The sequence below is a fragment of the Simochromis diagramma genome, unplaced genomic scaffold (genome assembly GCF_900408965.1).
Source record: "Simochromis diagramma unplaced genomic scaffold, fSimDia1.1 OVJJ01000672.1, whole genome shotgun sequence".
In the NCBI taxonomy this organism is placed as follows: Eukaryota; Metazoa; Chordata; class Actinopteri; order Cichliformes; family Cichlidae; genus Simochromis; species Simochromis diagramma.
In genome coordinates, this window is record NW_024387215.1 from 616,119 (window position 1) to 643,259 (window position 27,141).

At 38.6% G+C, this 27,141-nt stretch overlaps 2 protein-coding genes across 3 annotated transcripts; one reads left to right on the top strand and one right to left on the bottom strand.

The window, feature by feature from the left end:
- Window positions 1–13,567: 13,567 nt before the first annotated feature.
- Window positions 13,568–18,032, bottom strand: LOC120746477 (low affinity immunoglobulin gamma Fc region receptor II-like). 2 transcript variants are annotated; one of them, XM_040051892.1, is made up of 9 exons: window positions 17,738–18,032; window positions 17,299–17,358; window positions 16,792–17,046; window positions 16,352–16,600; window positions 15,732–15,911; window positions 15,254–15,283; window positions 14,580–14,657; window positions 13,892–13,966; window positions 13,568–13,807 (listed from the first exon to the last, which is right to left on the bottom strand). In XM_040051892.1, the coding sequence occupies exons 1-9, from the start codon at window positions 17,889–17,891 to the stop codon at window positions 13,800–13,802; spliced, it is 1,089 nt and encodes a 362-aa protein (XP_039907826.1). In that variant the 5' UTR covers window positions 17,892–18,032; the 3' UTR covers window positions 13,568–13,799. The 2 variants fall into 2 exon arrangements, with proteins under 2 accessions (XP_039907826.1, XP_039907825.1); XM_040051891.1 differs by having other exon boundaries at window positions 13,798–13,966.
- A 2,644-nt stretch (window positions 18,033–20,676) lies between these two features.
- Window positions 20,677–26,607, top strand: LOC120746478 (dynein regulatory complex subunit 4-like). The gene is made up of 4 exons (XM_040051893.1): window positions 20,677–20,743; window positions 21,226–21,303; window positions 24,797–24,922; window positions 25,101–26,607. Exons 1-4 carry the CDS (start codon window positions 20,692–20,694, stop codon window positions 25,604–25,606), a joined length of 762 nt encoding a protein of 253 aa, XP_039907827.1. The 5' UTR covers window positions 20,677–20,691; the 3' UTR covers window positions 25,607–26,607.
- The last annotated feature ends 534 nt before the right edge of the window (window positions 26,608–27,141 follow it).

Sequence of the window (27,141 nt, forward strand, 5' to 3'; positions counted from 1 at the left end):
TTCTTACCTTGGCCATGTCTCTGAGTATTGCACACCTTGTGCTTTTGGGCACTCCAGTGATGTTGCAGCTCTGAAATATGGCCAAACTGGTGGCAAGTGGCATCTTGGCAGCTGCACGCTTGACTTTTCTCAGTTCATGGGCAGTTATTTTGCGCCTTGGTTTTTCCACACGCTTCTTGCGACCCTGTTGACTATTTTGAATGAAACGCTTGATTGTTCGATGATCACGCTTCAGAAGCTTTGCAATTTTGAGACTGCTGCATCCCTCTGCAAGATATCTCACTATTTTTGACTTTTCTGAGCCTGTCAAGTCCTTCTTTTGACCCATTTTGCCAAAGGAAAGGACGTTGCCTAATAATTATGCACACCTGATATAGGGTGTTGATGTCATTAGACCACACCCCTTCTCATTACAGAGATGCACATCACCTAATATGCTTAATTGGTAGTAGGCTTTCGAGCCTATACAGCTTGGAGTAAGACAACATGCATGAAGAGGATGATGTAGACAAAATACTCATTTGCCTAATAATTCTGCACTCCCTGTACATACAATAATAATATAATTCATAACTGCTCAGGGATCCTGGGTCACTCCGACCCAGGACCCAGACAGCCCCTGCCCTTTAAAATCAACCTAGCACCTGTCTCTAGATGCTAGGTTAACCACTGATCAAGTACAGGTTATCAGAAAAAGGTAAAATGAAGATTTCAGGAAGCTTTAATGTCCAAAGTGCAATATCAGTCTCCTGATACGGCATCTTAAATTCGAGAAGAAACTGCAAGAATGTACTTTTTCCTGCTTTTTGGCTCTTGAAAAGGTCTGCAGAGTCCAATAATTAGCCCTAAGCAATACATTCATGTATATTGTACCTGGCACTTATTGTGCTATTGTTTGAAATCGTGCACAGAGCATGAATCTCGCTGCTGCACAATGTGAAACATTTGTCTTTCCTTGTTTTAATTGACAAGCAGGCAGGGATGATCAAAGTTCAGTTAATATATGGAACAAAAAGGCCTATTCAAACAACACTTACTGTCACGACCTGCGGGGTCGGCAAGGCACTGATCAGCAATCTCTCTCCCTCTCCCCTGTTTTGCCGGGGCGGAACTCATGGCGGGTTCACGCCCTCGGCCCACGCCCTCCCAGATCATGCACACCTGGGCCTCATCAGACCAGCTGGTATATCAGAAGGAGGAGATCAGCTGTTCAACGCTGGATTGTTGTGAAGACTCCTGTCAGTACACGTCGAGCCCTAGTTTCCCACACTTCCGCCTCAGAAAGTAACATTTGTCTCTCTGTTCTAGATTCCCCGGACCCGTCCCCGTGTTTCCCCGTGTGGAGCGTGTAAGAGGTGGCTGGTCACTAGCGGAGAGAGGTTGGCGTGAGCGTGTGTGTGATCCCCTTGTTTTCCCTGGAGCCCCTGGAACCTGTCCTCGCACATCTTGTATATAGCACTGTCCTCGCACTGCCTGTAAATACACTTGGTGAAGATTTTTGTGAATAAACTGTCTCTGTTACAACACACTCCGGAGTCCTGCGAGTGGATCCTCAGAGCAACCCGTGACACTTTCTATAAAATCAAATATCTGTGGTACACACACAGGTCATCATGATGTTGATCTTTGGCTCATTTTATGTAAACCCTAACATGAGGTCAGAAGGCAACTTGCCAAGTGCAGGACAACATTCATTTCTCACTACATTCACAAATATTTTAGGAGGCCCAGAGGATAAAACTGTCCATGTGGTGGTTTTACATGAACTTGTGGACTGGAGTCAGTGTGCAAATGTCCTGAATCATATTTCACATAATGGCCAGCGTGTGCAAAAATAGTCTTCCTGGAATCCGGCGAACTTAGAAGTTATTTTCAAGAAAATGGAACACCATATTTGAGCTTCGGTGCTCTGCTGTCACAAAAAGTATCGGAGCACATTCTTTTTCAACTGCAGCTATTCTAACTCTTGTCAAGCACAAGATTTGAATTGGCTTTTTTTACCTTACTTTAAAAAAAAAAAAAAAAAAATGCACATCACCTAATATGCTTAATTGGTAGTAGGCTTTCGAGCCTATACAGCTTGGAGTAAGACAACATGCATGAAGAGGATGATGTAGACAAAATACTCATTTGCCTAATAATTCTGCACTCCCTGTACATACAATAATAATATAATTCATAACTGCTCAGGGATCCTGGGTCACTCCGACCCAGGACCCAGACAGCCCCTGCCCTTTAAAATCACCTTTTATCCTGGAGTTCTCCAGTCCAAATGAAATTCTAATGTCACTGCTGTAAAATCAAGTCGTGTGCATCAATCAACCAATGTCTCGTTCACTCCTGGAATACAGCAATCTTCTCTATATTCATCCATGCAGAGGAGGCAGCTTACAATTGTTCCACTTCATAGTTGATATCCATAGCCAGGTGTTTCAGGCACATGCAGAACAGCAGTGGGGACATAGCATGTCCTTGGTTAATCCCACAATTTATGGTGGCTTGTACAGTTGGCTTGAAGTTAGCCTCCAGTGTTGTTTTCCATATCCCCAAATTTAATTCCTGATCCTTAATCAAGCATTCCAAGAGACATGGGATTTGTTTTAGTAACTCCAGAGAGTGCACGGGACTGGTCTTTTCTTGGGATCCTTGGGGATCAAGATCAAGACCTTCTGCCCTTTGGTTAACCATGCCAGGTGTGTCTCATGCATTAGCAGCTGGCTGATTTGTGTTGTCAAGTGATCATGCAGTGGAGTTCGTTTCTTTAGCCTTTAGGTTGGAATCATTTCAGAGTAAAGAAGAAACAAAGGTTTACCTTCCATGTAGTTGAGCCAAGCAAAACTGCCAGCAAGCAATTGGACTGACAGAACACTTTTGGTGAGAAAATGTAAAATGAGGAATTTCAGGTGATCAATTTATTATAAGTGGTCTGTCATTCTATCTCTAAATCTCATTTTCTTTGAAAGACATTCTTATTTGGAAAAAATGCATTCGTATTAATATGCTAGATACTTATATTTTTTTTAAAATCTAAAATAAACACATTTTCTATATAAGGTTTTAAATGTCTTCTGTATTAAAAAAAACATATACTGTTAACAGAGCAGTAAGTTCACCGTTCATGTGCGTAATTTCCAGGGGGGGTTATGATCCCCCCCGATAATGAGATCCAGCCAATATAACCCCCCAATATAATTTCATCATTCCAGTTTATAAAATTATGAATTATCTTGCATAAATAGCTTGTTAATTTTCTTTAATCATTTTAATTATTGCCAGCAAAACAGTTGCATGTTTAATCATCTAGTAATGTAACCCCCCCTCCTTTGCTGAATACTTGGTATTAACCAACCGGCTTTCTCTACCAAACCTTCACTATTTGCTGTATGTCTGTTTGTGCAGTTGCTGGTGCTAACTAAATGCTTGCTAACTGAACTGTGGAGACATCGGACATGAAAAGTGGCGGCATTGTGCTGTGTGATCAAGCTGCATATTTCAGAGTGTGGCCTTTTATTGTGCGCAGTTTAAGGCACACCTGAGCGATATCAATGCTATCTAATCAGCACCTTGACATGCCACACCTGTGAGGTGGGATGGATTATCTCGGCAAAGGAGAAGTTCTCACTAACACAGATTTAGACAGATTTGTGAACAATATTTGATAGTAATGGGTCCTTTGTGTATGTAGAAAATGTTTCACATCTTTAAGTTCAGCTCATGAAAAATGAGAGCAAAAACAAAAGTGTTGCGTTTATATTTTTGTTCAGTGTATTTTAAGCATCCGTTTGCTTCGACCACACAAAGGCAAATGTGTGTAAAATGTGGAATTCTCTCCATGATAATCGTAAGGGTTGCACAAATGTTTTTCAATTTAAAATGTGCTGTAAGAATAAAATGATAAACCAATATGAAGAAGATGAAAATAACAGAAGTTAACTATAGAAAGAATTATCCTTTTAGTTTTATATTTAGTGGTATTGCTTGTTGTTGAGTATATTGTTTTCTTTGTTTTGTTTAGCTGTGTGTAGGATAGTGTCAGAGTGTATTTTGGTTGTAAGTGCCTACTTGTACTATTACAGATAGTGGGCAGGTGTTAATACGAATTTATTCTTCTTCCTGTTCCTGTTCATGCATGGATACAGTGTTATTTCAATTGAAAGGAAGGTTTGTGTATAGGAAATGAATTACTGCTGTACCATGTGTGAAACAAAATAAAATGAATTGAAATGAAATATTTTATTTATTTTTGAAGGTAGGAAACGTCAGGCTGGGCATGGCCAAAACAACAAACAAAATATTCAAGAAAGTAAACCGAATCAACTTTCCTATCATGAAAATCCCAAAGAAAATCCAGGCCTGTCATTTGTCTCCCTAACCTGAACAGGAGAAAAGGTTTTAAAAGCCATAAGCTTCCTACTTAAACAGTTACCAGGTCAATCAACAAAAGAGTCTATTTACAATACATAATAAAAATAACTAATCTAGTTCTTCTAGATACAGAAACTTTATCACACACAGTACATAACTGCCTGGTTGGAAGCAGGAAGTAGGTGGAGCTACACTGGTCCTAAATTGTAGGGAGTTTCATTCAGTCTTCAACCGATGGCCAGCCTCCACCTGGAACTTACATAAGCGGCCAAAAGAGAGAGAGAAAGAGAAAGAAAGAAATTAACAATGCCACCATCAGGAGTGATAACAAACAAAATTTGATAAATTCACTCCTTTGTTATCATATTTGAATTTGTTATAATAACACCCGCGATTTAAAATCAAGCACTGGATCTAAAATGTAGTAGCCACATTTCCACCCCTGAAGAAATGCTCGGCCTAAATTCCAACATGGAATAGCACATCTGCCACAATATTATCAGCCCTTCTATGATTATATGATGCTAAATATCAAGGTTAAAATCTTGCAGCAATATGGACCAATACATGAGACCCTGATTGTTATTGCGCATGGGAGACAGAAACACCAGGGGATTGTGGTCACTATAAACAACAACTGGGTGGAGCTGGAACTAACATACACTTCGAAATGTTGCATTGCTAAAAGTAATGCTAAGGTTTCTTTTTCATTTGTGCTGCACTTCTTTTGATGTGTATTGAATTTCTTTGAAAAGCAGCACACTGGGTGAGCAGCCTCCTGGAGAAGTGCAGCACCTGCACCATAAGAACTTGCATCCACCTCTAGCTTGAAAGCACAAGCAAAATCAGCGGCAGCCACCACTGGAGCACTGCACAGCCAGGCTTTGGCTGAGTCAAATGACTCCTGACATCCAGAAGTCCACACAAAAGTGTCGGCAGGACTTGACAAATCAGCCAAAGGAACAACCAACAAAGCCCAACTTGCAGAAAGCAGGATAGTAGCCACACATACACAAGGGTACACTTGCTCTGGTCCTACTTGGTTTCCTAGACAGTTGACCACAGGTTTGCCAGACTCACATTTTACACGGTTTAAAGTGAAGCATGCACTCTCTAACCTGGTGAAGAATTCCTGCAAAGTGTCCATGTGCTCTGACCATGTTGATGAATAAACTACAATATGTCTGTGAAGGTTCTCAGTCATCCAGGTAATTGTAGTCAAAGGAGTTTGTGAATAAAAGCGTCTGGACTTCTTTAAATTACTTGAAGACGTTTCACCTCTCATCCGAGAAGTTTCTTCAGTTCTAAGGTCAAATGGTGGGGAGTCCCAGATTTAAACCTAGTCCTAGTATCCCCCCACAGAGAGACAAAAGGACCCCCTGATGATCCCTTAATCGCCTGAGCCAAGGTGTGAAAGCGGGTGTGGGTCCCAATCAGCCAGGGTTTGGGGTGAGTTCATTGTGAAACCTGGCCCCACCTTATCATGCGAATTCCTGAGGTCAGATGGCCCAGGATGTGAGTGGGCGTTAAGGCGTCTGGGAAAGGATCTCAAAACTGGATTATAGATGGCAGACAGTTGGTGTCGTAAACCACCGCCTCTGTTCAAAGATGGTCGCTCACAGTGGACATAGATGGCTTCTTTCACTCCTCTTTCAAACCATCCGAAGCTTCTCGGATGAGAGGTGAAACGTCTTCAAGCAACTTAAAGAAGTCCAGACGCTTTTATTCGCAAGCTCCTTTGACAATAAACTACAATATTATCTGAGTATACTTTGCAGCTGCTGACACCAGAGAGTACTCTATTTATCAGCCTTAGGAAATTGGTTGGAGCATTTCATAACCCATATGGCATTACAGAATACTGTAAGAAGTGGTCCGGTGTCACAAAAGCAGAAAAAATAAACAATGCCACCATCAGGTGTGGAGGAGCAAAATACAGTACACAATTAGTACACAAAATCGTGACCTGGGTCATAATACAGCATAGAAAATATTTTTGTTACTCTTTTATTCAAGTAGAAAAACTGTATTCTTGTGCTAACAATGCCAGTAAAGCTTATCTTATCTTGTCTTATCATAATATCATGTGAACTTTATATCAGCGATTGCATCACACCTCAATAATTATATTGCTTCAAAATTGACACTAGTGGTGTGCGATACTGCATATTTTGGTATTGGTATCGATACCAAGTTTCATTTTTAGGCTGCGTGCAGGCAGAAGTGGTGATATGGAGGACCCAAAGTGCAGACACTCGGAGGCAAAACGCGAACTCAAAAAGTAACAAAACTGAGAATCCAAAAGTAAACTTAGCAGGCAGACAGACAGAACACACAGCAAGATGAGGAAACAAGACACACTTTACTGAGACGCAGACTAGACAGAGAGAGACAGACTAGACACTAAACTAAACCTGCAATAACAACAATAATCAAAATAGTATCACTAAATATTTAGAATATAAATCATAATCCAAAGAAATACCAAAAACATAAGAGCTGAAAATGCTGGGTCAGAATGACCCAGAACCGTGACACCAAGTAAATACGGGCCAGTATTGCGGATACCAATACTTTTTGAATAAATGAGGCGGATGCGTCATTAAATTGCTAAATCTCAATTAATATTCATGACCTTAAGTGTTTTTTGTGATGTTTCCTTTTTTATTATTAAATAGTTAAAACCCCAGACATAATTAGGACAAAGTTTATAATTAAATAGAAAATTCTTATCGAAAATGAATTTTTTTAGAAAAATCTTAAATAAAAAGTGCAGGCAAACCAGTAAACAAATTAAAACAAACAAATACTGTTGAGAAACTATAGTACAAAAATTATAATTAAAATTCTCAACAGCAAAAACAACAACTGGTGAAAATATAAATAATATGTAAACAACTTAACAACCCCCAAAGCATCTAAGTCATGTCACGTAATGGCGCAACATCTAAACACAAGAGGCTGTTTCGTCTTTGCCGAAACCACAGGACCGCAAACAAGAGCAGAACTTAAAGTAAAGGATCGATCTCACCAGGCTAGTATCGATCCGATACCAGTGCCATTGCATCAATACCATTGGTATTGATGTATGTGTGTGTGTGTGTGTGTGTGTGTGTGTGTAATATGTGTCTGTGCACAGTGTTGGGAAGGTTACTTTTAAAATGTATTCCATTACAGAATACAGAATACATGCCCCAAAATGTATTCTGTAACGTATTCCGTTACGTTACTCAATGACAGTAACGTATTCTGAATACTTTGGATTACTTAATATATTATCATGCTTTTTACAACAACGTGAATGTGATTTATTACTATTACTGAAGGTCCGCGACTCCGAACTGTAGTAAAGGGACCTCTGACTAATACGGCGGGGTCCCTGTCGTAGCCGAAAACTAGCTTTACTTTGTTGTGTGGGTCAACTTTTCTTGCGAGAGACAGAGAGAGGCGTTGAAAGACTGCTCCAACGGAACTTATTGTTTTCGGAGGAAAACACGAACACGGTGTACAGTCGAGTCTTAATAGCTTACTTACAACTGGGCTCGTCAGGCACTCTTCTTGGCTGAAGTGGTTATTATTATATTTACATGCTTCCAGCTCCCGTTTTTCCTCGATGACAACTCGTACCTGTCCACTCCCCTTTTTCTCCCTCCTCGCGCTCACAGACCCATAACGTGTATGGCAGTCCATTCTCCCTGCAACACGGACTACACTGCCCATGATGCTACATTCTTTAGAGCTATGCTTGTAGCATTCTGCCTGTTAGCTTAGCACAACAACAACAAAAAGGCGCTCTCTCACCCAGGAAACACACAGTCGCAGAGAGAGAGAGAGAGAGAGAGCGCGTCGCCCTGTAACCATGGCAACCGTAACGCTGCCGCCTGGAACAACAGAACGTAGCTGTCAAACAAAACCCAAACAGTCCTGACCCGCGACAAAATGAAACAGGAAAGTACCGCAGTGTAATCCATTTATTTCAACAAAGTAACTGTATTCTGAATACCACCTTTTTAAACGGTAACTGTAACGGAATACAGTTACTCATATTTTGTATTTTAAATACGTAACGGCGGTACATGTATTCCGTTACTCCCCAACACTGTCTGTGCATCCATATATGTATGTACACTGAACGAAAATATAAATGCAACACTTTTATTTTTGCTCCCATTTTTCATGAGCTGAACTCAAAGATGTGAAACATTTTCTACATACACAAAAGACCCATTACTCTCAAATATTCTTCACAAATTCTTCACAAATCACAAAATGTCTAAATCTGTGTTAGTGAGAACTTCTCCTTTGCCTCACAGGTGTGGTATGTCAAGGTGCTAAATAGACATATTGCACAGGTGTGCCTTAGACTGCCCACAACAAAAGGCCACTCTGAAATATGTATTTTGATCACACAGCACAATAGTGTTGCATTTATATTTTTGTTCAGTGTATGATCACTATTAAAATGTTTTTAATAATATGTCATAAATTACATTATGGTTAATTTAAATTTTATTTAATTTTCTATTTTAAAAGATCGTCCACATTTACTTTGACACATATTAAGTAGCTTAAATCTACCAAAAGTATATTCTTTATATTGAACTACTGCTATAATGACTCCGACTCTCCAGCTTTCAGATTAGTAGATTTGTGTCAGACTTGCTGACACTGAGATGAGCCATAAACACAATAGTAATGTTATCCTTTATTAGTTCTTTCTCCTTTCTCACACAGTTATGTGAACAAAGAAAATGATCCTTTTCTGCCCTCTGCTGTCACTCAGCTTGCGATACAGCTACACAGACCAAACATGTCCTTCCTCATAATTGCCATAACTGTAAAAAAAAACATGTGAAAATATCACCTGGTTTGATTAATCTCGTGGTCAAATTTGGGTATAAACAGCATGAAGCATGGATCCATCCTGTCTTATCGGAATTATTTTCTTTGTCTTTTAGTTTCAAGTAAGCATTGTTTAAGTGCCACAGCCAACCTGAGAATGTATGCCCTCTGTGTCTGTCCCCCATCTTCTAGCGGCTGCCTTCAGTATGATAACATGGCATGTTGTATTTCACATTCATTTGACTGGCTGGCATGAGGACCCCCACAGGAAAGGAAGACCAGGAGTCACCTCTGCTGCTGAGGATAAATTCATCCGAGTCACCAGCCTCAGAAATCACAAGTAATGCCAAGAGTGTCCAAAGCAGTAATCACAGCAACGGGTGGCTATTTTGAAGAGTCTAAAATATAAAACATGTTTCGATTTATTTCACAGTTTCTCATTTACTTCATAATTGTGTGTGTGTTCCTTCATAGTTTTGATACCTTCAGTGAGAATCTACATTGTAAATAGTCATGAAAATAAAGAAAACACACAACATTGAATAAGAAAGTCTTTCCAAACATGTGACTGGTATATAACTGTAATCTCTTTGGTTCAATACATAGATATATTCCACCTGTGGCAGAGAAAAAAATAAATATAAAGAAAATGTATTTTATACTTGGTAAAAGAACAAATTCTTTTTTGTTCCTTATGATGACGTGGAACCCGTGACCGTCGCTGACCTGTGTGAAGTTGATGGTGAAGATGGCGTGTGAGGGGCTGCTGACATCGTGCATGCCGGCGCTGGCGGTGGTGCGGTTGATGTTTCCAGCCTCCATCAGCTAAGTAAGGCCCGCCTTTCGGGTGCTCAACCTTTCATAGAAGCGCCTAATTGTTTTCCATCTAACATTTAGACACTTCCAAGCTTCTGGGGTATCTTGGTATCTTGCCTAAGGACGTGTGGCATGCCACCCGACTTGATGATTGATGACCTGCTCTTCCTCCTGAGGTACTTTGCCATGAATTGGCGTTTTAGTTACTGGTTTCTAATACAGTATGGTGTATATTGCATTTGAAATTATTATTATTATTATTTGGTAAGTATTTTTAACATATTTGGTAACCAAATCATAGTTGTATGTTGTTGTAGTTGTAGCTCTTGCACTTGATTAACTGATAACCAACAAGTGTGACCACACCAATTAAAGCAGTTTTGGCATTTTGCTCATCTATTCCAACAAACTGCTTGTCTGGGAAACTCCAAACTGGTATATGTACGCGTAAACACCAAAAAAACAAAAGAAAACCCTTCACTTTCACTAGACACATCTAGGCGTGATTGCTGAGGAATTAAGAAATCAGTTAAATAGAACATGACTGATAAAGTGAAGTAGAACGAGAATTCTCAAAAAGCAACACCACACTACAAGAAACACATGAGAAACATAGTCATTGAGATCTAACAATCTGGAAAGGGTTACAAAGCCACATCTAAAGCTTTGAGACTCAGCAACAATGATGTAGCTATCATCCTCAAAAGGAGAAAAAGTGGAACTACTGAGAGATCTTAAACAGGGTGTTCGTGTGCAAAATAATGAAAAATGACAGAAATTTAGCAATTCTGCAAAGAAAAATGGGTCAAGATTCCTCTCCAGAAGGAAATGCTGCAAGGGTGGTATAACGAGTCATAGGTTTAGGTGATTATTATTTGATTATTTTATGTTTTCACTTTTGAAATCATGTGTAAATGAATAAGCACACATAATTCTGCTCTGCAAATATTTATTTGTCAACATGATTTAAATGCTACATGTTTATTTTTGAAGATCACACTTGTTCTATCATAAATGGATTTCATATCACACCTGCTTATAACCTGAATTTATGTAAAAATGAACATTTAATGGACCATATAGCAGGTCATGTGTGTAATAAATTGCCAAAATAATGCACGCATCTGCTTTCACACACATATGAACTTGAGTGACATCCTTTTCTTATTCCATAGTGTCTAATAATGTTGACCCATTCTATGCAGCTATCTCCACTCTTCAGGGAAGGCTTTCTAGAGGTTTAGGACTGTGTTTATGGAAATGTTTTGACTCTTCTTACAGAAACTCATTTGTGGGGTCTGATACTAATGGACAAAAAGATCTGGCTTGCAGTCTGCACCCTAATTCAAACCCCAAGGTGTTCTTTCGGGTTGAGGTCAAGACTCTACAAGCCAGTCAGTTCTTTTACATCAGAATTTCCCATCTTTGAGGTCCTTCCTTTGTGCTCTGGTGTACAGTTATGTTGGAACAGGAAGGGGCCATTCCCAAACTGTTCCCACAAATTTGGGAGCTTGAAAGTGTCAAAAAGTATATTTGTTTGCTGAAGCATTAAGAGTTCCTTTCACTGGAACTTAGGAGCTGAGCCCAACTCCTGAAAAACAGCCCCACACCAAAATTTCCCTCCTACACCAAACTTGGGACAATGCAGTCAGACAAGTAACGTTCTCCTGGCCTGAACATGTCTCCACTACTCTAAAGTCCAGTGGTGGTCTGCTTTACACCACTGCATCCAATGGTTTGCATTGTACTTGGTGATGTAAGGCTTAGCTGCAGCTGCTTGGCCATGGAAACCGATTCCATGAAGCTCTCTATGCATTGTTCTTTATTTGATCTGAAAAGTTCTGTAGTGACTGACACTGCAGAAAGTTCACAACTTCTGGTACACTATACACCTCAGCATCTGCTGACCCCACTCTGTGATTTTGTGTGGCCTACCACTTCATGGCTGAGTTGTTCCCAATCTCTTCCACTTTGGTATAAGCACCCATTCTTTCTCAAACGTTTGTAGGAGCAGTCTGCATGCCTAAGTGATTGATTTTATAAACCTGTGGCAGTGAAAGTGATTGGAACACTTCAGTTCAATCATCTGAAACTTTTGGCAGTATAGTGTATCTGTCGCACTGCATCTTTGCTTCAGGTCAATAGCCACAACAGCAATAGCACATTTTGGTATAACCTGTTAGACCAGGGGTCTGCAACCTTTAACACCCAAAGAGCCATTTGGACCTGGTTTCCACGCAAAAGAAAACACTGGGAGCCGCAAATACGTTTTGACATCTAAAATGAAGATAACACTGTATATATTGTTTTTTTTACCTTTATGCTTTGTGTGAACAACTAAGGTGTGTTGCTTATGAAATCCATGAAGTGCTACAGAGAAAATTACATTTTATTTACGTAATTAACGCAGTTTGAACTCTTAAAGAAATATAACCAAAGGAAAGACACCCAGCTGAACTAAAATGATCCAGCAAACAAAAACTGTTGTGAGCCGCCACCCTTATATCGCCTTTGGGATTTTGGAGCCTTGACCTGACTTTTAAAAAAATAACTGGAAAAAAGCACAATGCTGCTGAAAAATGAAAAATAGATATTTGCAAAATTCTGTCTAAATATGTATTTTACCTGGTTAATGTGTGTGGCAGGGCGCGGTCTGCAGCGCCGCTGCAGGGGAGGCGGACGCACCTGAGTGGCACCCGCAATTACGCCTCGCCGCCTTAAAGTCTGTGCTCTCTCTGCTGTTGTGTTGTTGTTGGTATGTGTCGGGCTGTGAGCTGAAAAGCTACAGCCGGCTGTATGTGTACAGCAACTGTGTGTGAAAAGTAGTCAATAAAGAGATGCTGAAAAGCAGCGGGTCTGCCGTGGTATGTTTACAATGGGACTTATGCTCCTGAACCTCTGCGCACAGCGTCTGCAAATCGGGGCTGTATGAAGTCACTTTCCATCTTTACGCAGGACTGTAAGCTTTCACCTGTGAGGCGTGAGCGGTGTTTGTTTTTAACATAGTTCACAGGTGGAGAACAGCTGCTGACATAATGTGGATCCGAAGATCCATTAATGGCCTACCTGGGATTGAAAGTCTCGATAAATTCACAGCATTTCGCCCGGTACACCGGCTTCTGCGAGTGTGACGCTTATTTTGAGCGATGAAGAAATAATAGAATATAATTTTATTTTTATATTTCAATATCTCAATAATCTTCCAATTTAGAACTACACGTTAAAAAAGAACTAATATAAATAAAATACACTTCAGCTAAATACTTCTAATTTATTTTCCCAAACCACGTGGAGCCGCAGTATAAGGACTAAAGAGCCGCATGCGGCTCCAGAGCCGCAGGTTGCCGACCCCTGTGTTAGACTATAATAACCCACTGCCTTTAAAAAGAGGCCCTGGTGGTGTTGAACTAAAGCTCACATATGAAGACAATTGTGAGTCTGAAATGCTCTCAATAAGTATCTATTAAAAGAAAATTTGTTATTTAAAAATTAAAGTTTTTAGGTTGCAAATCTACTTTTCTGTATTTGAGAAAATTTATTAAAACCTATATTTAATGATTTATTTCTACTTTTTTAATTAACAACAATACATTTTATCTGGCAAGTCTGAAGTAATAATACAACTTAGATTTACAATCAGTAGCACTGCAACACAGCCAAAAGAAATACTTTAAGCAGGACATTGTAATGCATCCAAAACACAATAAAATGTGTCAAAAAGCTTCAGACTCATGTCTCATTTTTCTGTATTCAGATGTCTTTTTTTTTTTTTGCTGTCAATGACCTGCAAGATAAACAAAAAGGCAATGTCAAAAATTGCGTTGATACCTACATGGCCTGTTGATGTAGTCAGTAAAGAGAAAATTACCTCTGTCTTTCCTCTGATTTGCAACAGTAGCATATGTTGTTTTGTCTGGATCTGATTCATTTGTCTGTTTACAAACTGACAAATAAGAGAAGAACATGACAAACTATATGTATCAGCCACATACACTTAAATACTAAAGCAGTAAGAAGGCAGATAAGCTGTAATTACTAAACACACAAATACAAAACTTGAGCAATACAAAACGAATCATCTTACTCAAACATGGGTAATATGGTTTTTGTGGTTATGTCCTTTCAGTTTCCTTTTAATGCAAAATAAATTTCCTGTCAAACTGTTTCTCACACATCTCAAAATTATCTGTACTAAAACTGTAATATAAGTAGTTCACCACAGTGGGTGCATCTACAAATGACAGCATGTCTATTCTGGTATAAGTAACACTCATGTATGAACAGAGATATAACGTTGTCGGTTCACTTTTTTACCCTCAGCACATCTTAAAAAATAAATGCAATAGATGTGAGGTACATAATAGTTTCACTTGAAAAGGATAGGACTAGGGGTGACTAGGATTAAGTCAAAATCTTGATTGACTTTATTGGGTGCAACTGAATGATAAAATCTAGCCCTAATTAATGAAAAATGAAATTATCAATCTACATAACATATTTCACATGTTCTGTGCTTCTGATAGTGAACAACACAAAATAACTTGCAAATAAGTTACCTCTCTCCCTCTTTGGTTTGACCGTGACAGCAGCATATGTAACACTGTCTGGATCAGCTACATTTCCTCTCTGATATTCTGAAACAATATAAAAATACATTTTCATGAATTGTTCAATGAGAAATTGAACTGAGTTTTCCAAAGTTGTGATACATTACAGCTGATCTCTGTAGGGGAATTGCTCTCTGCATTTAACCCATTCACTCAGTGAAGCAGTGTGTAGAGACAGTACCTTGCTCAGGGGTACCTCAGGGTATAAAAAAGATATTATGTAATAAGTACCTTTTCTCTTGTTGTTTTTTTCTGTCATTGTCACATTTATCCATGATTAGATCAGGTACCCTGACATCTTCATACATTGGAACAAATAAACATAAGACATACGTGTATACACATGTATACATACATAGTAGTCGTAAAGTAGACAGCATACATATACTTTTAAAATAGTAATCCTTACAGTCTTTACAGTCAAGTTATTCATTAGACTCCAGGAGAAAGAATTTCAATTCCTTTCCAAAGTTTAAAGACACTGTTTTTTGAAATTACTGCTATGCTTCAAGAGGAGTAATTACGAGAAAAAAATACTGAATGCACAGTATTATTAATAATCATTTTATATAATTGTATTATTATGCAGTGTGGTTTCTGTTAATTTACCATGTAATTCTTACCTGGTGCTGATGTCCCAGAGGAAGCACATGCTATTAGATTAAAAAAATAAATAAAATAAACAGAGATCAAATGTGAGAACCAATATGAAACTGCTAGCTCAACCATCATTTTTGTATTACTTACTTAAATAAACCTTCTTTAATCTACCGCACAAATGTTTACCCTAAGCTCTGCTACCCATTGCACACACTAAACTTTTGTTTGCTTTATTTTGAATGCATCTCTCAGTTTTCCCTATATTGGCTATATAACAAAAGTGAATTAGGCAGTCATGAAATAATGTCAAAGGCTTGAGTACAGTTTTCAGACAGTAGTAGTGGAGCTCAGTGCATGCTCACTTTTAATTATACTTAACATCCTGTGGCCACGAAATGTGTGGGGTTTTAGAAGGATCCCTTTTATAGGGAAGCATTCTATGAAAGACAGTAAATAATTTTATTACTTCTAATTTGCAGCTGGATGAAATATTTTCTATACCTTTGTGTTTCTGATGGTAAAGTACTCCAATAACTACCAGCACAGCTACACCCAAAGTGGTGAAGACAGCTGACAACAAGATGGAGGGCTCAGTGGAGTTGGGTGTCTCTTCTGGACTCCTTTCATATTCATATTCATATTCACGGGGTATTGTTTCTTGAGGTGTGGTAACAATGTCCACTGTTAACAAAATAAAAAAATTGGTGTGGCAATATTCAAGTTTAATTTGCATGGAAATTACTGGTCAAAGAAAAAAAAAATATGTATCAAAACCTCTTAGTATTTATTCTATGAAACTCTGACATTTGATAATTAATATCAGTTTGTCCAAAAGATCTAATCATAACGTTTGAACTTTTTTGTTTTGACTCAATTTAGGTCTTTAGTTGTGCAGATTGTAATTTATTTTTTTCACATCATAGTCACTAGAGGTCGAATCCTGGATGAGTCTTGGTTTGAATTGTACATTGCGATTTTGTTCTGGCATCGTATTTTTAGCCTATTTAATGCATAAAGCTAAAAAAAAAAAAAAAAAAAAAAAAAACAGAAAATGTGAAATACTGTGTGCGTGCTGTTTCTTTTATACACAATTATATGTCAGGTATGTAGTCATTTCTCACCCCTAACAGTCAGCCAACTCTCTGGTGATTTCCCTTGAAATTCAGAAAAGATGCACTTGTACAGTCCTTCGTTAGACTTGGAAACATTGGGAATGGTTATCTTTCCTCCATATCCAGTTTCCAACTTGTGGCCATCTTTATAAAAATCAGCTGGAAGATTGGAAGGCATTCCTTTTTTTCTACAACCCAAAGTGACATTTTCTCCCTCCATAACAGGAAAAGCAGAAATCTCCAGGATCACATCTCCTCCTCAAAAAAATAAAAAACAAAAAAATAATTATAATGATGAATACAATGATACAAAGTCCATGTGCAAATCTGACTAAAGTGAAGATAGCTGCAAATATATTTTGAACAAAGTACTATTTTGACTTTTTCTGGAGCCATGGCAGCATATTGAACTTTTTAAAAAATTGTTAATTGTGGTTTACTAAACATACCAGTGATGGTGATGTTGACAGTCATGCTTTTCTCTCCGTCTTCTTTTTCGCACCAGTATTCTCCACTGTGTGACTTAAAGGCAGGTTTAATGTACAAAGTTCTTGTTGATGTTTCCCACTGAGTAGAATTTAAACCAAGCTTTTTGATCACTCTCCATTCTGCTGGGCCATCAAACCCTGAGCAGTTTAATGAGATGGAGTCATATTCAAAGAACTGAAATCTATTAGGATGAACATGAAGATAAGCTCCTTCTGCTGCACAGATAAGCGGGAAAAGAAAAGAAAAAAAAGAAAGAAAAGAAAATGAGTTTATATCCACTGTTCAAAAAGAGCAAAGTGAAAACTCACATTGATTAACAAGTTTAATTTTAGTGCAGAACGAATACTCTGTGTTACATTGAGAGCAAAGACAACCACCACTGTTGAAATTGTGAGACTCAGCATAGAAAATACATACAATAACTACATCCTTATTTTTTTACAGTTTATATATCAAAAATGTCTTACATTTCTGAGCATGGCAACATTTCTGATCTTCAGCCATGAGCAGAAACAGTGCCATCACCACTGCAGACACAAAAAGAAAACCTTCATTACACCGCCACTCAAATTATTAAATTTAGCTTTTAGTGGCATATTTCAATCGTTTTCCCCCTTTTTGAATAAATACATATTGTAAACACTGACTAAAAGTAGGATTCATGTTTTGATAACTGTAATCATACACACCAATATCCTTATTGACTGAATTAAACTCCTTTAAATGCAAGTTAATAAAAGTTAAAGGAGTTTCTATCACCAATACTAACTGACTGGTTAAAGAAAATCTGACTCTAACAAAAGTATTTAGGTAGTAAAGTTTTAATACTGTCTAATAGACAAACATCTTATTTTGAAGATTTGATTTTGAAGTTGAATAGAGATGGAAAGAAGAATCAGTACTCACTCAGTCTCATACCGAGCCCTGTGACCTCCATGTTACCCCTCACATGTCTCAACATATCACTGAGTAAAAGCACAATATGATAGATGTGAAGGTGCAGTACTTCCTTTTTCCTGTTCAGTGTAGAAGCAACAGTGACTTTTTTTTTCCTCCACATAGTTTACTTTTATGGGGAAGTTCTGTTTTGTTTACATTAGAAAGTACAGATAAGGCAAAGAAAAACAAAAAAAGTGATAGATCATGACTTAGCTTAATCATCACTGAACAGCATAATGTTACAGCTGCGGTGGCAGATGTTGTGGGTGTCGATCGAGGGGGGTTGGGAACGCCTTAACTGAGTGCCAGGACTTGGCTCTTGCTGGCGTTGTGTCGGAGTTTATTAAACCGCATACTGTGAAGGCGGATAACCCCTTCGTATCTGCCCACAGCGGGTACAACCTCACCTCCAACTTTATTAAAACTAGTGGCATTAAAGCCTTTGGGGCCTGAAAAGTGCGAAAATCGACATGATTATAATATGAACTGAACCCTAAACTGGCTCAACAGATGATGACATGCGAGTGGAAAAACAACTGGGGACTCACCAAGACGTTAAACCTAAACTGGAAAACATGGAAAGAACCCAAAGATGCAGCAGGAAACACACTGGGGACTCAAACAATGAACACAGGAAGAAGCAGAGAAACACGCAAACGGTACCAGGAAAAGGTAGAAGAAAACGCACGACTGAATGGGAGACAGAAAGGAAACAAGCTAAATCAGAGCTGACAAGACCATGGGAAGCAAAACCAGACACACTATACACAGGACAGGGACTATCAAAGTAAAACAGACACGAGCTTAAGACAAGACATCAGACATGGCAACAGGGAGGAAACACATGGGCAGACACAAAACAGAGGAAGCAGGGAATCAAAACCCTAGAACTAAAAAGTCTAAACCCAAATACTTAGACAGAATACACTAGAACACAAGATCATAATAATAAACACAAAACGCTGGGTCAAATGACCCAGGACCATGACCCAAAATCCATGTAGTTTCAGACCACCTAGAGCAGTATGTAAAAGATTTTAATTAAAACCCATTTACTTATGAATATTACCATTTCTGCTGTTTTCATTTTATGTATTGCGTCATTAATCAGACATAAACATTGACTTTAGTTAACCTCACATTGGGAAAATTCACTTATTAAAGCAACAGCAAGAATGGAAAGAAAAAGTGAATTCGGGATATATTATAGAATGTAAAAACAGAAAAAAAATTGTGTACAAAAAAAGCTGAACTTTCACCTCCAGAATCCCCTATGTGAATCACCACTTTATCTTCGTGGAGGGTTTGTTGAGGGGATTTTGTCTCCTGGTAGGGTCTCCCATGAGAAATTGGCCCTGGGAAAGGGTTTATTCCCTGTGCCTTCGGGTTGGGGCACAGGTGTTGACCGCTTATGTGCAAAACAAGGGTTCAGAGTACCCGGCCTTATTGGATTCACTGGGCATGGTGCTTGAAGGTGCTCCACTTGGGGATTCTAATGTCCTACAGTGTCCCAGATCTGAACCTGAGTGGTATTCTGTTACTGGACTTTTGTGCAAACCACAGTTTGGCCATAACAAAATTATTTTCGAACCTAATGTTGTCCATAAGTGCATGGCACCAGGATTTTGTAATCGTATCATCAGATCTGCAGCTGTATGTTCTGGACACTCAAGTGAAGAGAGGTGCTGAGCTGTCAACTATTCACCACCTGGTGTTGAATTGGATCAGGTGGTCATGGAGGATGGTGGACAAACCTGGTGCACCTACATGTACAGTGAGGGAACACCTAGCAGAGGCCTCAGTCCACGAGATCTTTAACTCCTCCACCTCCTGCAGAGCTTTGACCGCATTATGAAAGAGACTGGGGACATTGAGTTCAAATGGACAATGTTCAGCACCTTCATTGCTGAAGCTGCTGCGCTGTGCTGCTGCTGCTGCAATGTGGTTGGTAAATACAAAATTAACAGAAAAAAAATTAACAGAAATTCTTCAGAAAAAATCTTGTGAAAAAATATGTGATCCCCCAAAAAACCTTCACAGCAGTTTTCTTTTCCTTTTTTCTTTCGTATTTACTTTTCGTTCTGTACTGCCACTTGTTCATTTTATGGACATTTTGTTTTTATTATTCTCATGATAAGCTATCAAAGAACATATCTAAAGTTTTCTTAGAAGAAGTTATCTCTGGTGTATTCATTTACCTGCTGTTATTATGTCTAAAGGTCAATCCTGGTAAACACACAGTTAAAATGAAAGGAGCCAGTTTGTTGTTGCTGCAACATAGCTGGTTTATAGCAGTCTGGGATTAATTATTATCGTAGCAAATACTATCAGCATTTTGATGGGACTGAACAACAGACATCCTTCGAAGCTCCTACATTTTTTAGACTCTCAGTTTTTTGTGTCTTTTTTGTGTTTTTTGTGTGTGTTGTAATTAGCTGACAGCAGTTCTTCAATTTGACCTTGAGGTAAAAGTCATAGGTTAAGTATATATCTGTATAAAATCATTACTCTAGGGTGATAGCATTTAAGAGAGATAGCAAGATTTTATAAATGGACTTTGACCAGGCAACTTACTTCCTATCTTTCTGAGATGAGCTGACATGCTGCCACACTCCAAGGTATGTACGTACCATTTGATAAAATTATTTTTTATAATAATTCACAATCACAGTAATACTTAAATTTATTTATTTATCTGTTTAAATATTTGTATTACTTTCTCATGGCTGCACATGTTGTTTGTTCTTACACATTTCCTGAATTCTCAAATAAATTCATGTTAAATATTCCTTTACAAAAAGGAAAAGCTTATCTGCTGAACTTATCGCTGTGTTTTTATTATTCTTATGTAAGAATATTTTGCTGATCTATGTTAAACTACATCAATTACATTTTTCTTTTAGTTTTTACAGAAGCCAAGGATGAGGACCTATATCTTTTGCTGGATTTTTCTTTGCATCCTGTTATATTCAGGTAATGTATATTTAACAAATAAACTTGTAAACATTTTCATCAAGGGCTAAGGACATTACTAGTACTACAGCATTGGTAGTTTATCATATGCTAAGCCCTACAAAAATCTTAAGCACTTGCTAACGTGATTTCTTTGATGACAATGCTGTATAATATATATGCTGTATAATAATATGCTAACATTTCTAACCGAGATTATGGGATTGGCCTCAGCTCTGCAAATTGTGTCTATTTCAGCACATCCTCTAGTATGAGCATTATTTCTAAAAGTAATAGTTAAAAAGAACTCACATGGTAATGTTTTAAATCTGTGGGTTTATATTATCATGCCATCTCCACTCACTACTAATAAAAAAGGTAAGATATGAACATGTCCTAAAAGTAAACTATGTAAAGTTTTATGACCATAATTCACATTATTTGTGCTGGCACTAGAATCTTGTTTTAAAAAACCCTGCTGACTAATGTGAATTTTCCCCAAGGGTCATTGATTAGGACCGTGACTTCCAAAAGTGACACAGAGGATCAAACTGATACAAGCAGCAAGCACACAGAGAATGGTACATATTCTGCTTTGTCCTGGACTTAGCATAAAGATATATATATACATATATATATATATATATATATATATATATTAGGGGTGCAACAATACACAAAATTCACGGTTCGGTTCGATACTTTGGTGTCACGGTTCGATATTTTTTCGATACAAAAAATGTTCATGCCTTTTTAATTTGTCATTTATTAAAATTATAAATATATATTTTAACTCAAAAGTACAGTTTTTAAATTTAACCCTAACCCTTGTGCGTGTTTTTTATTTTGACAGCGAATGCGCACCTGCGGACCACTTATGTGCAGCCCTGGTTATTTAGCTCATCATATTGCAGCCACAGAAATTTTGTCCATGAAACCATAAAGCTGCACTTTCTTTTTGCCTTATAGTCTGATTTGTCATAACTTCTCCGTTTTGTGGTAAGCTTTTCTTTGGCTGTCACTTCTTCACCCTGACCTGGCTTATTTGGCTCAGCAGAACTGAAATGCTTTTACACGCACTCACATAAGCTCAGCGATTCTCTGCGCGATCAACCTCTCACATGTTTAAGCTTGCTGCAGGAGATTTCACTTGTCATGTTTGCGTAGTAAGCTAACGATTAATAAGACGATGTCAGAGGAATTCGTGCACAAATTATCATCACTCACCAATCAGTGCTGTCGCTCTCTATACACAGTTCGCATGATTGCAAAGTGAAAGCAAAAAAACAAGCGCAAATTCAAACGCGACTTCAATATGTCACATATTGACAGTGGCTCACCAATGCCAATGACATAATTACCCAGCTACATTTCTGAAAGAATGCAAAAGCATTAACATATATTTTTCCTTCTTACAATAGCCCGACGGGCAGGGCAGAGATATATTTTGGTAGCCCGACTGAAAAAATCGCTAGCCCCTGGACGTCGGGCTAGCGATATTGCAAGCCCTGTATCTGATTGAGGAATCACTCATCTTTGGAAAAGAGAGTTTATTACAGAGAAATGTCTCTTTCCAAAATAAAAGCTATACTATCCGCTTCTTCTGGGCTATATTCTCAGCAGCATAAGGAGAATCATGTGCTAACAGCTGTCTAAATGACTCGGCTAAAGTTAGTAGCATGCTTGTTGTTTTTGTCTTTGCACTAGGATGATGTCGGCGTAAATGTGCAGTCATATTCGTTGTGTTCCCACTAGTGCTTTCAGGTTAATCTCGTTGAAATGACCTTAACGCCACAACACGGCAAATCTCCGTTAACGAGCTACCACCGATCGCCCCGTGCATGGGGCTAGACGGCCAACACGTTAACGAGCTAACTGCGCTAACACACTAGTTCCCACCCATGTAATTAAGCATTGCGTGGCACATCCAACATACTGTTTTACTTTAGTCCATGACTCGCTTACCTTCAGGGTCATACGTCACATGAAAACCAAAATAATTCCAAACGCCAGATCTGAATGAGAGTGGGGGAGGTCCATCTTGCAAGGAGAGCTTAACTTCTGTCTTGCTAGCTTGCCCTGCACTCTTCCTTCTGACTATGCTGTCTGTGTTGAGCGCTCAGTGGATCTGCGCTCGACAGTGCAGCCTAGGCGGAGTAGTCGAACGCAGATTCACTGAGCGCTCAACACAGACAGCATCGTCAGAAGGAAAGTTGATAAAATAAATTACAAATGTTGTATTGTTCGATACATATGCGTACCGAACCGAAAGCACTGTATCGAACGGTTCAATATCGATATGAATATCGTTGCACCCCTAATATATATATATATATATATATATATATATATATACACAGTGGGGCAAAAAAGTATTTAGTCAGCCACCGATTGTGCAAGTTCCCCACTTAAAATGATGACAGAGGTCAGTAATTTGCACCAGAGGTACACTTCAACTGTGAGAGACAGAATGTGAAAAAAAAATCCATGAATTCACATGGTAGGATTTGTAAAGAATTTATTCGTAAATTAGGGTGGAAAATAAGTATTTGGTCACCTCAAACAAGGAAAATCTCTGGCTCTCACAGACCTGTAACGTCTTCTGTAAGAAGCTTTTCTGTCCCCCACTCGTTACCTGTATGAATGGCACCTGTTTGAACTCATCATCTGTATAAAAGACACCTGTCCACAGCCTCAAACAGTCAGACTCCAAACTCCGTCATGGCCAAGACCAAAGAGCTTTCGAAGGACACCAGGAAAAGTATTGTAGACCTGCACCAAACTGGGAAGAGTGAATCTACAATAGGCAAGCAGCTTGGTGTGAAAAACTCAACTGTGGGAGCAATCATCAGAAAATGGAAGACATACAAGACCACTGATAATCTCCCTCGATCTGGGGCTCCACGCAAGATCTCATCCCGTGGGGTCAAAATGATCATGAGAACGGTGAGCAAAGATCCCAGAACCACACGGGGGGGACCTGGTGAATGACCTGCAGAGAGCTGGGACCAAAGTAACAAAGGTCACCATCAGTAACACACTACAACGGCAGGGAATCAAATCCCGCAGTGCCAGACGTGTTCCGCTGCTGAAGCCAGTGCATGTCCAGGCCCGTCTGAAGTTTGCCAGAGAGCACATGGATGATACAGCAGAGGATTGGGAGAATGTCATGTGGTCAGATGAAACCAAAGTAGAACTTTTTGGTATAAACTCAACTCGTCGTGTTTGGAGGAAGAAGAATACTGAGTTGCATCCCAAGAACACCATACCTACTGTGAAGCATGGGGGTGGAAACATCATGCTATGGGGCTGTTTTTCTGCCAAGGGGACAGGACGACTGATCCGTGTTAAGGACAGAATGAATGGGGCCATGTATCGTGAGATTTTGAGCCAAAACCTCCTTCTATCAGTGAGAACTTTGAAGATGAAACGAGGCTGGGTCTTCCAACATGACAATGATCCAAAACACACCCCCCGGGCAACAAAGGAGTGGCTCCGTAAGAAGCATTTGAAAGTCCTGGAGTGGCCTAGCCAGTCTCCAGACCTCAACCCCATAGAAAATCTGTGGCGGGAGTTGAAAGTCCGTGTTGCTCGGCGACAGCCCCAAAACATCACTGCTCTTGAGAAGATCTGCATGGAGGAATGGGCCAAAATACCAGCTACTGTGTGTGCAAACCTGGTAAAGACCTATAGTAAACGTTTGACCTCTGTTATTGCCAACAAAGGTTATGTTACAAAGTATTGAGTTGTATTTTTGTTACTGACCAAATACTTATTTTCCACCCTGATTTACGAATAAATTCTTTACAAATCCTACCATGTGGATTCATGGATTTTTTTTTTCACATTCTGTCTCTCACAGTTGAAGTGTACCTCTGGTGCAAATTACTGACCTCTGTCATCATTTTAGGTGGGGGAACTTGCACAATCGGTGGCTGACTAAATACTTTTTTGCCCCACTGTATATATTAGTATTGTAGTCTTGACCTGTGTAGTCTTTTAGTGCTATCTTGTATATGCTAAATTAATTGCAAAATAAAATATATAATTATTTGTTTGATCATTTCATTTCAGCTTTGGCCTGTTCTCCATGTTCTTGCGTCTATTGTATCATTATTAGCACAGTTAGTGGCTTAGCTTTTGGCTTTGTGCTTGTTGGAGGTGCTTTTATCTTCTGGAAATGCAAGAAATCAACAATTAGTAAGTATGAAATATAATGTCCAGTTTTCTGCTGCCATTTACAGACTACCATTAAAAGACTCGGATGTTCAGGATTACTGGCAGATTGACATCAAATACATCATAATTCAAATACTTTTTCTTTCAGTTTTAATTTAATATTTGTTCTACTAATCAATTTCCTTTGTGCCCTCTGTAGTGCAACGCATTTTCTCAGCAAAAAAGGATGATGGTCAACTAAAGACGGCCCTGCTGCAGAGACGAGCTGAGAAGACACATGAAGAACTGGACGTATTATCAGCGCTGAACACTCTAATGAAGGAACTGAAGAGGGGACATCACCAGCAAAAGGAAGAATTCAAACAGTTAGAGGAGACAAATAAAGAGCTGGCAGAAAACAAGGAGAAACTTTGTCTGGTAGAAAATGAAATAGTAAAGAGTGAGAAAGAAAAAGAGACGGACAAAACACAAAGATACTTGGAGGAAAAACAAAGTCTATTAAGTGTTCAGCGTAAACTGGAGAAGAGAAAGGAAGAACTGGAGAATCTACAACTGAACATGGAGAAACAGCTGCAACAAACAGAGGATATAATGAGCATGATGACAGAAAGGAAGACAAAAGTAGAACGCGCTTTGGAGGCGATTAACTTGCAGCTGGAGGACGCAGAAAGTCAAAGTGATACGGCTCATCTTCACACACAGTAGTGACAATAACCTACTGCTACTTCACTGTTTATTAATTGTCCCTTGCAACTAAACTTAGGTTTATAATTTGGATAGAAAATTTTGTTTTATAGAATAGAATTTCTTTTCTTTTAAACTGTTTACACCACGATAGCAGATTTTACCCAAGCAACCAATATGTAATTGAAAAGCAGAGTTTGCATCATTAATTCAAAACATTTAACCAAGAATTTTGTATTAACATTATCTTATATTCAGTGGTTATATACAGTATGCTGCTTACACAGTGCCCCATTTTCAGGGGCTCAAAAGTCACTGGACAAAGTAACACAGCTTTAAACATAAGGATTGCTTCTAACAGCTGGAAGACTTTCTGTTGTTAATGGCTGTTTGAAATCCAGAAACCATGGACAACAACAAGCTGTGCTTTTATCCTTTGAGAAGCTCTGCAGGGCCTTTGTTACAGCGGTCTTCAGTTGCTACTTGTTGGTGCGTCTCTCTGCCTTCAGTTTTCATCTTCATTAACTGAAAATTCACTTTCTATTTGTTTTTAAATCAGGTGACTGTAATGACCTATATTTTTTGACTTGAGAAATCGTTAGGCCTTCGTCTTCTTGAGTGTAACTAGTGGCTTATACCTTGTTGTAAAGTTCCTGTATTTTGATTTTAACAAAAGGCACCAAAAAAGCGGTTTAAGTTGAAATATGCCACTGAGAGTAACAATACATGTTCAACATCACGCTCACCTAGGTAATTTATATGTGGTATACAAAAGAAAACCAACAAGGTTAATAAAACTGTAATTCAACAACATAAACATTTATTAGAGGAATTTGTCATGAGATTGTTTGTAGGATAATTTTGATAATTTTGCTGCTATAAGTAAAAAAGTAGATTTGGTACTTTTATGAATTAATATACATTTTGTGTTTTGATTACTTTTTAAAGATAGTCTGTTAGTCATTGAAAAAAATTGATTTTTTTAAAATGAAAAATCTGTTCTTAATTCTTTATCTGCGTGTTATTATAGAGTTTAAGAGAAACTGAATAAATAGACTTGGATAAATATGTGAAGAATAAATGTCTTTCTTATTTACTTTGAAATTGTGTGATTACCAGTAATGTCCTCCCAATAGGAGCAAGATCAGCGACATGTAGACAAAGTCTGACATGTCATCAGATTTTCCATTATCTGTTTTATTCAGAGTCAGTGTGCAGCAGTATTGCTTCTTTAATCAGTGACCATTTATTTAGTTATATATGACAGTTAAACATTAAACTCTGGTTGAACCCTGGTTTAACTGCTGTACTGTGAAGGACAAGACATTTATACTGTTCCGACCTCAGCGGAAAGCCAGTGTCATCATCAAGGACCCCTCGCACCCTGTGACTTATATATCATGTTTAACTTGAGTAGTGAAAGACCGCGGGGGTCTGAAAACGATGTGCCGGGAGGTTTTCACTGGCTCTAGTGAGCCTCAACCTTCAGGTCAGCTATCGAGCTGGTGGGTAACAAATGTCTCTGAAAACATTAGAGCAGTTTTGCAAATATGTGA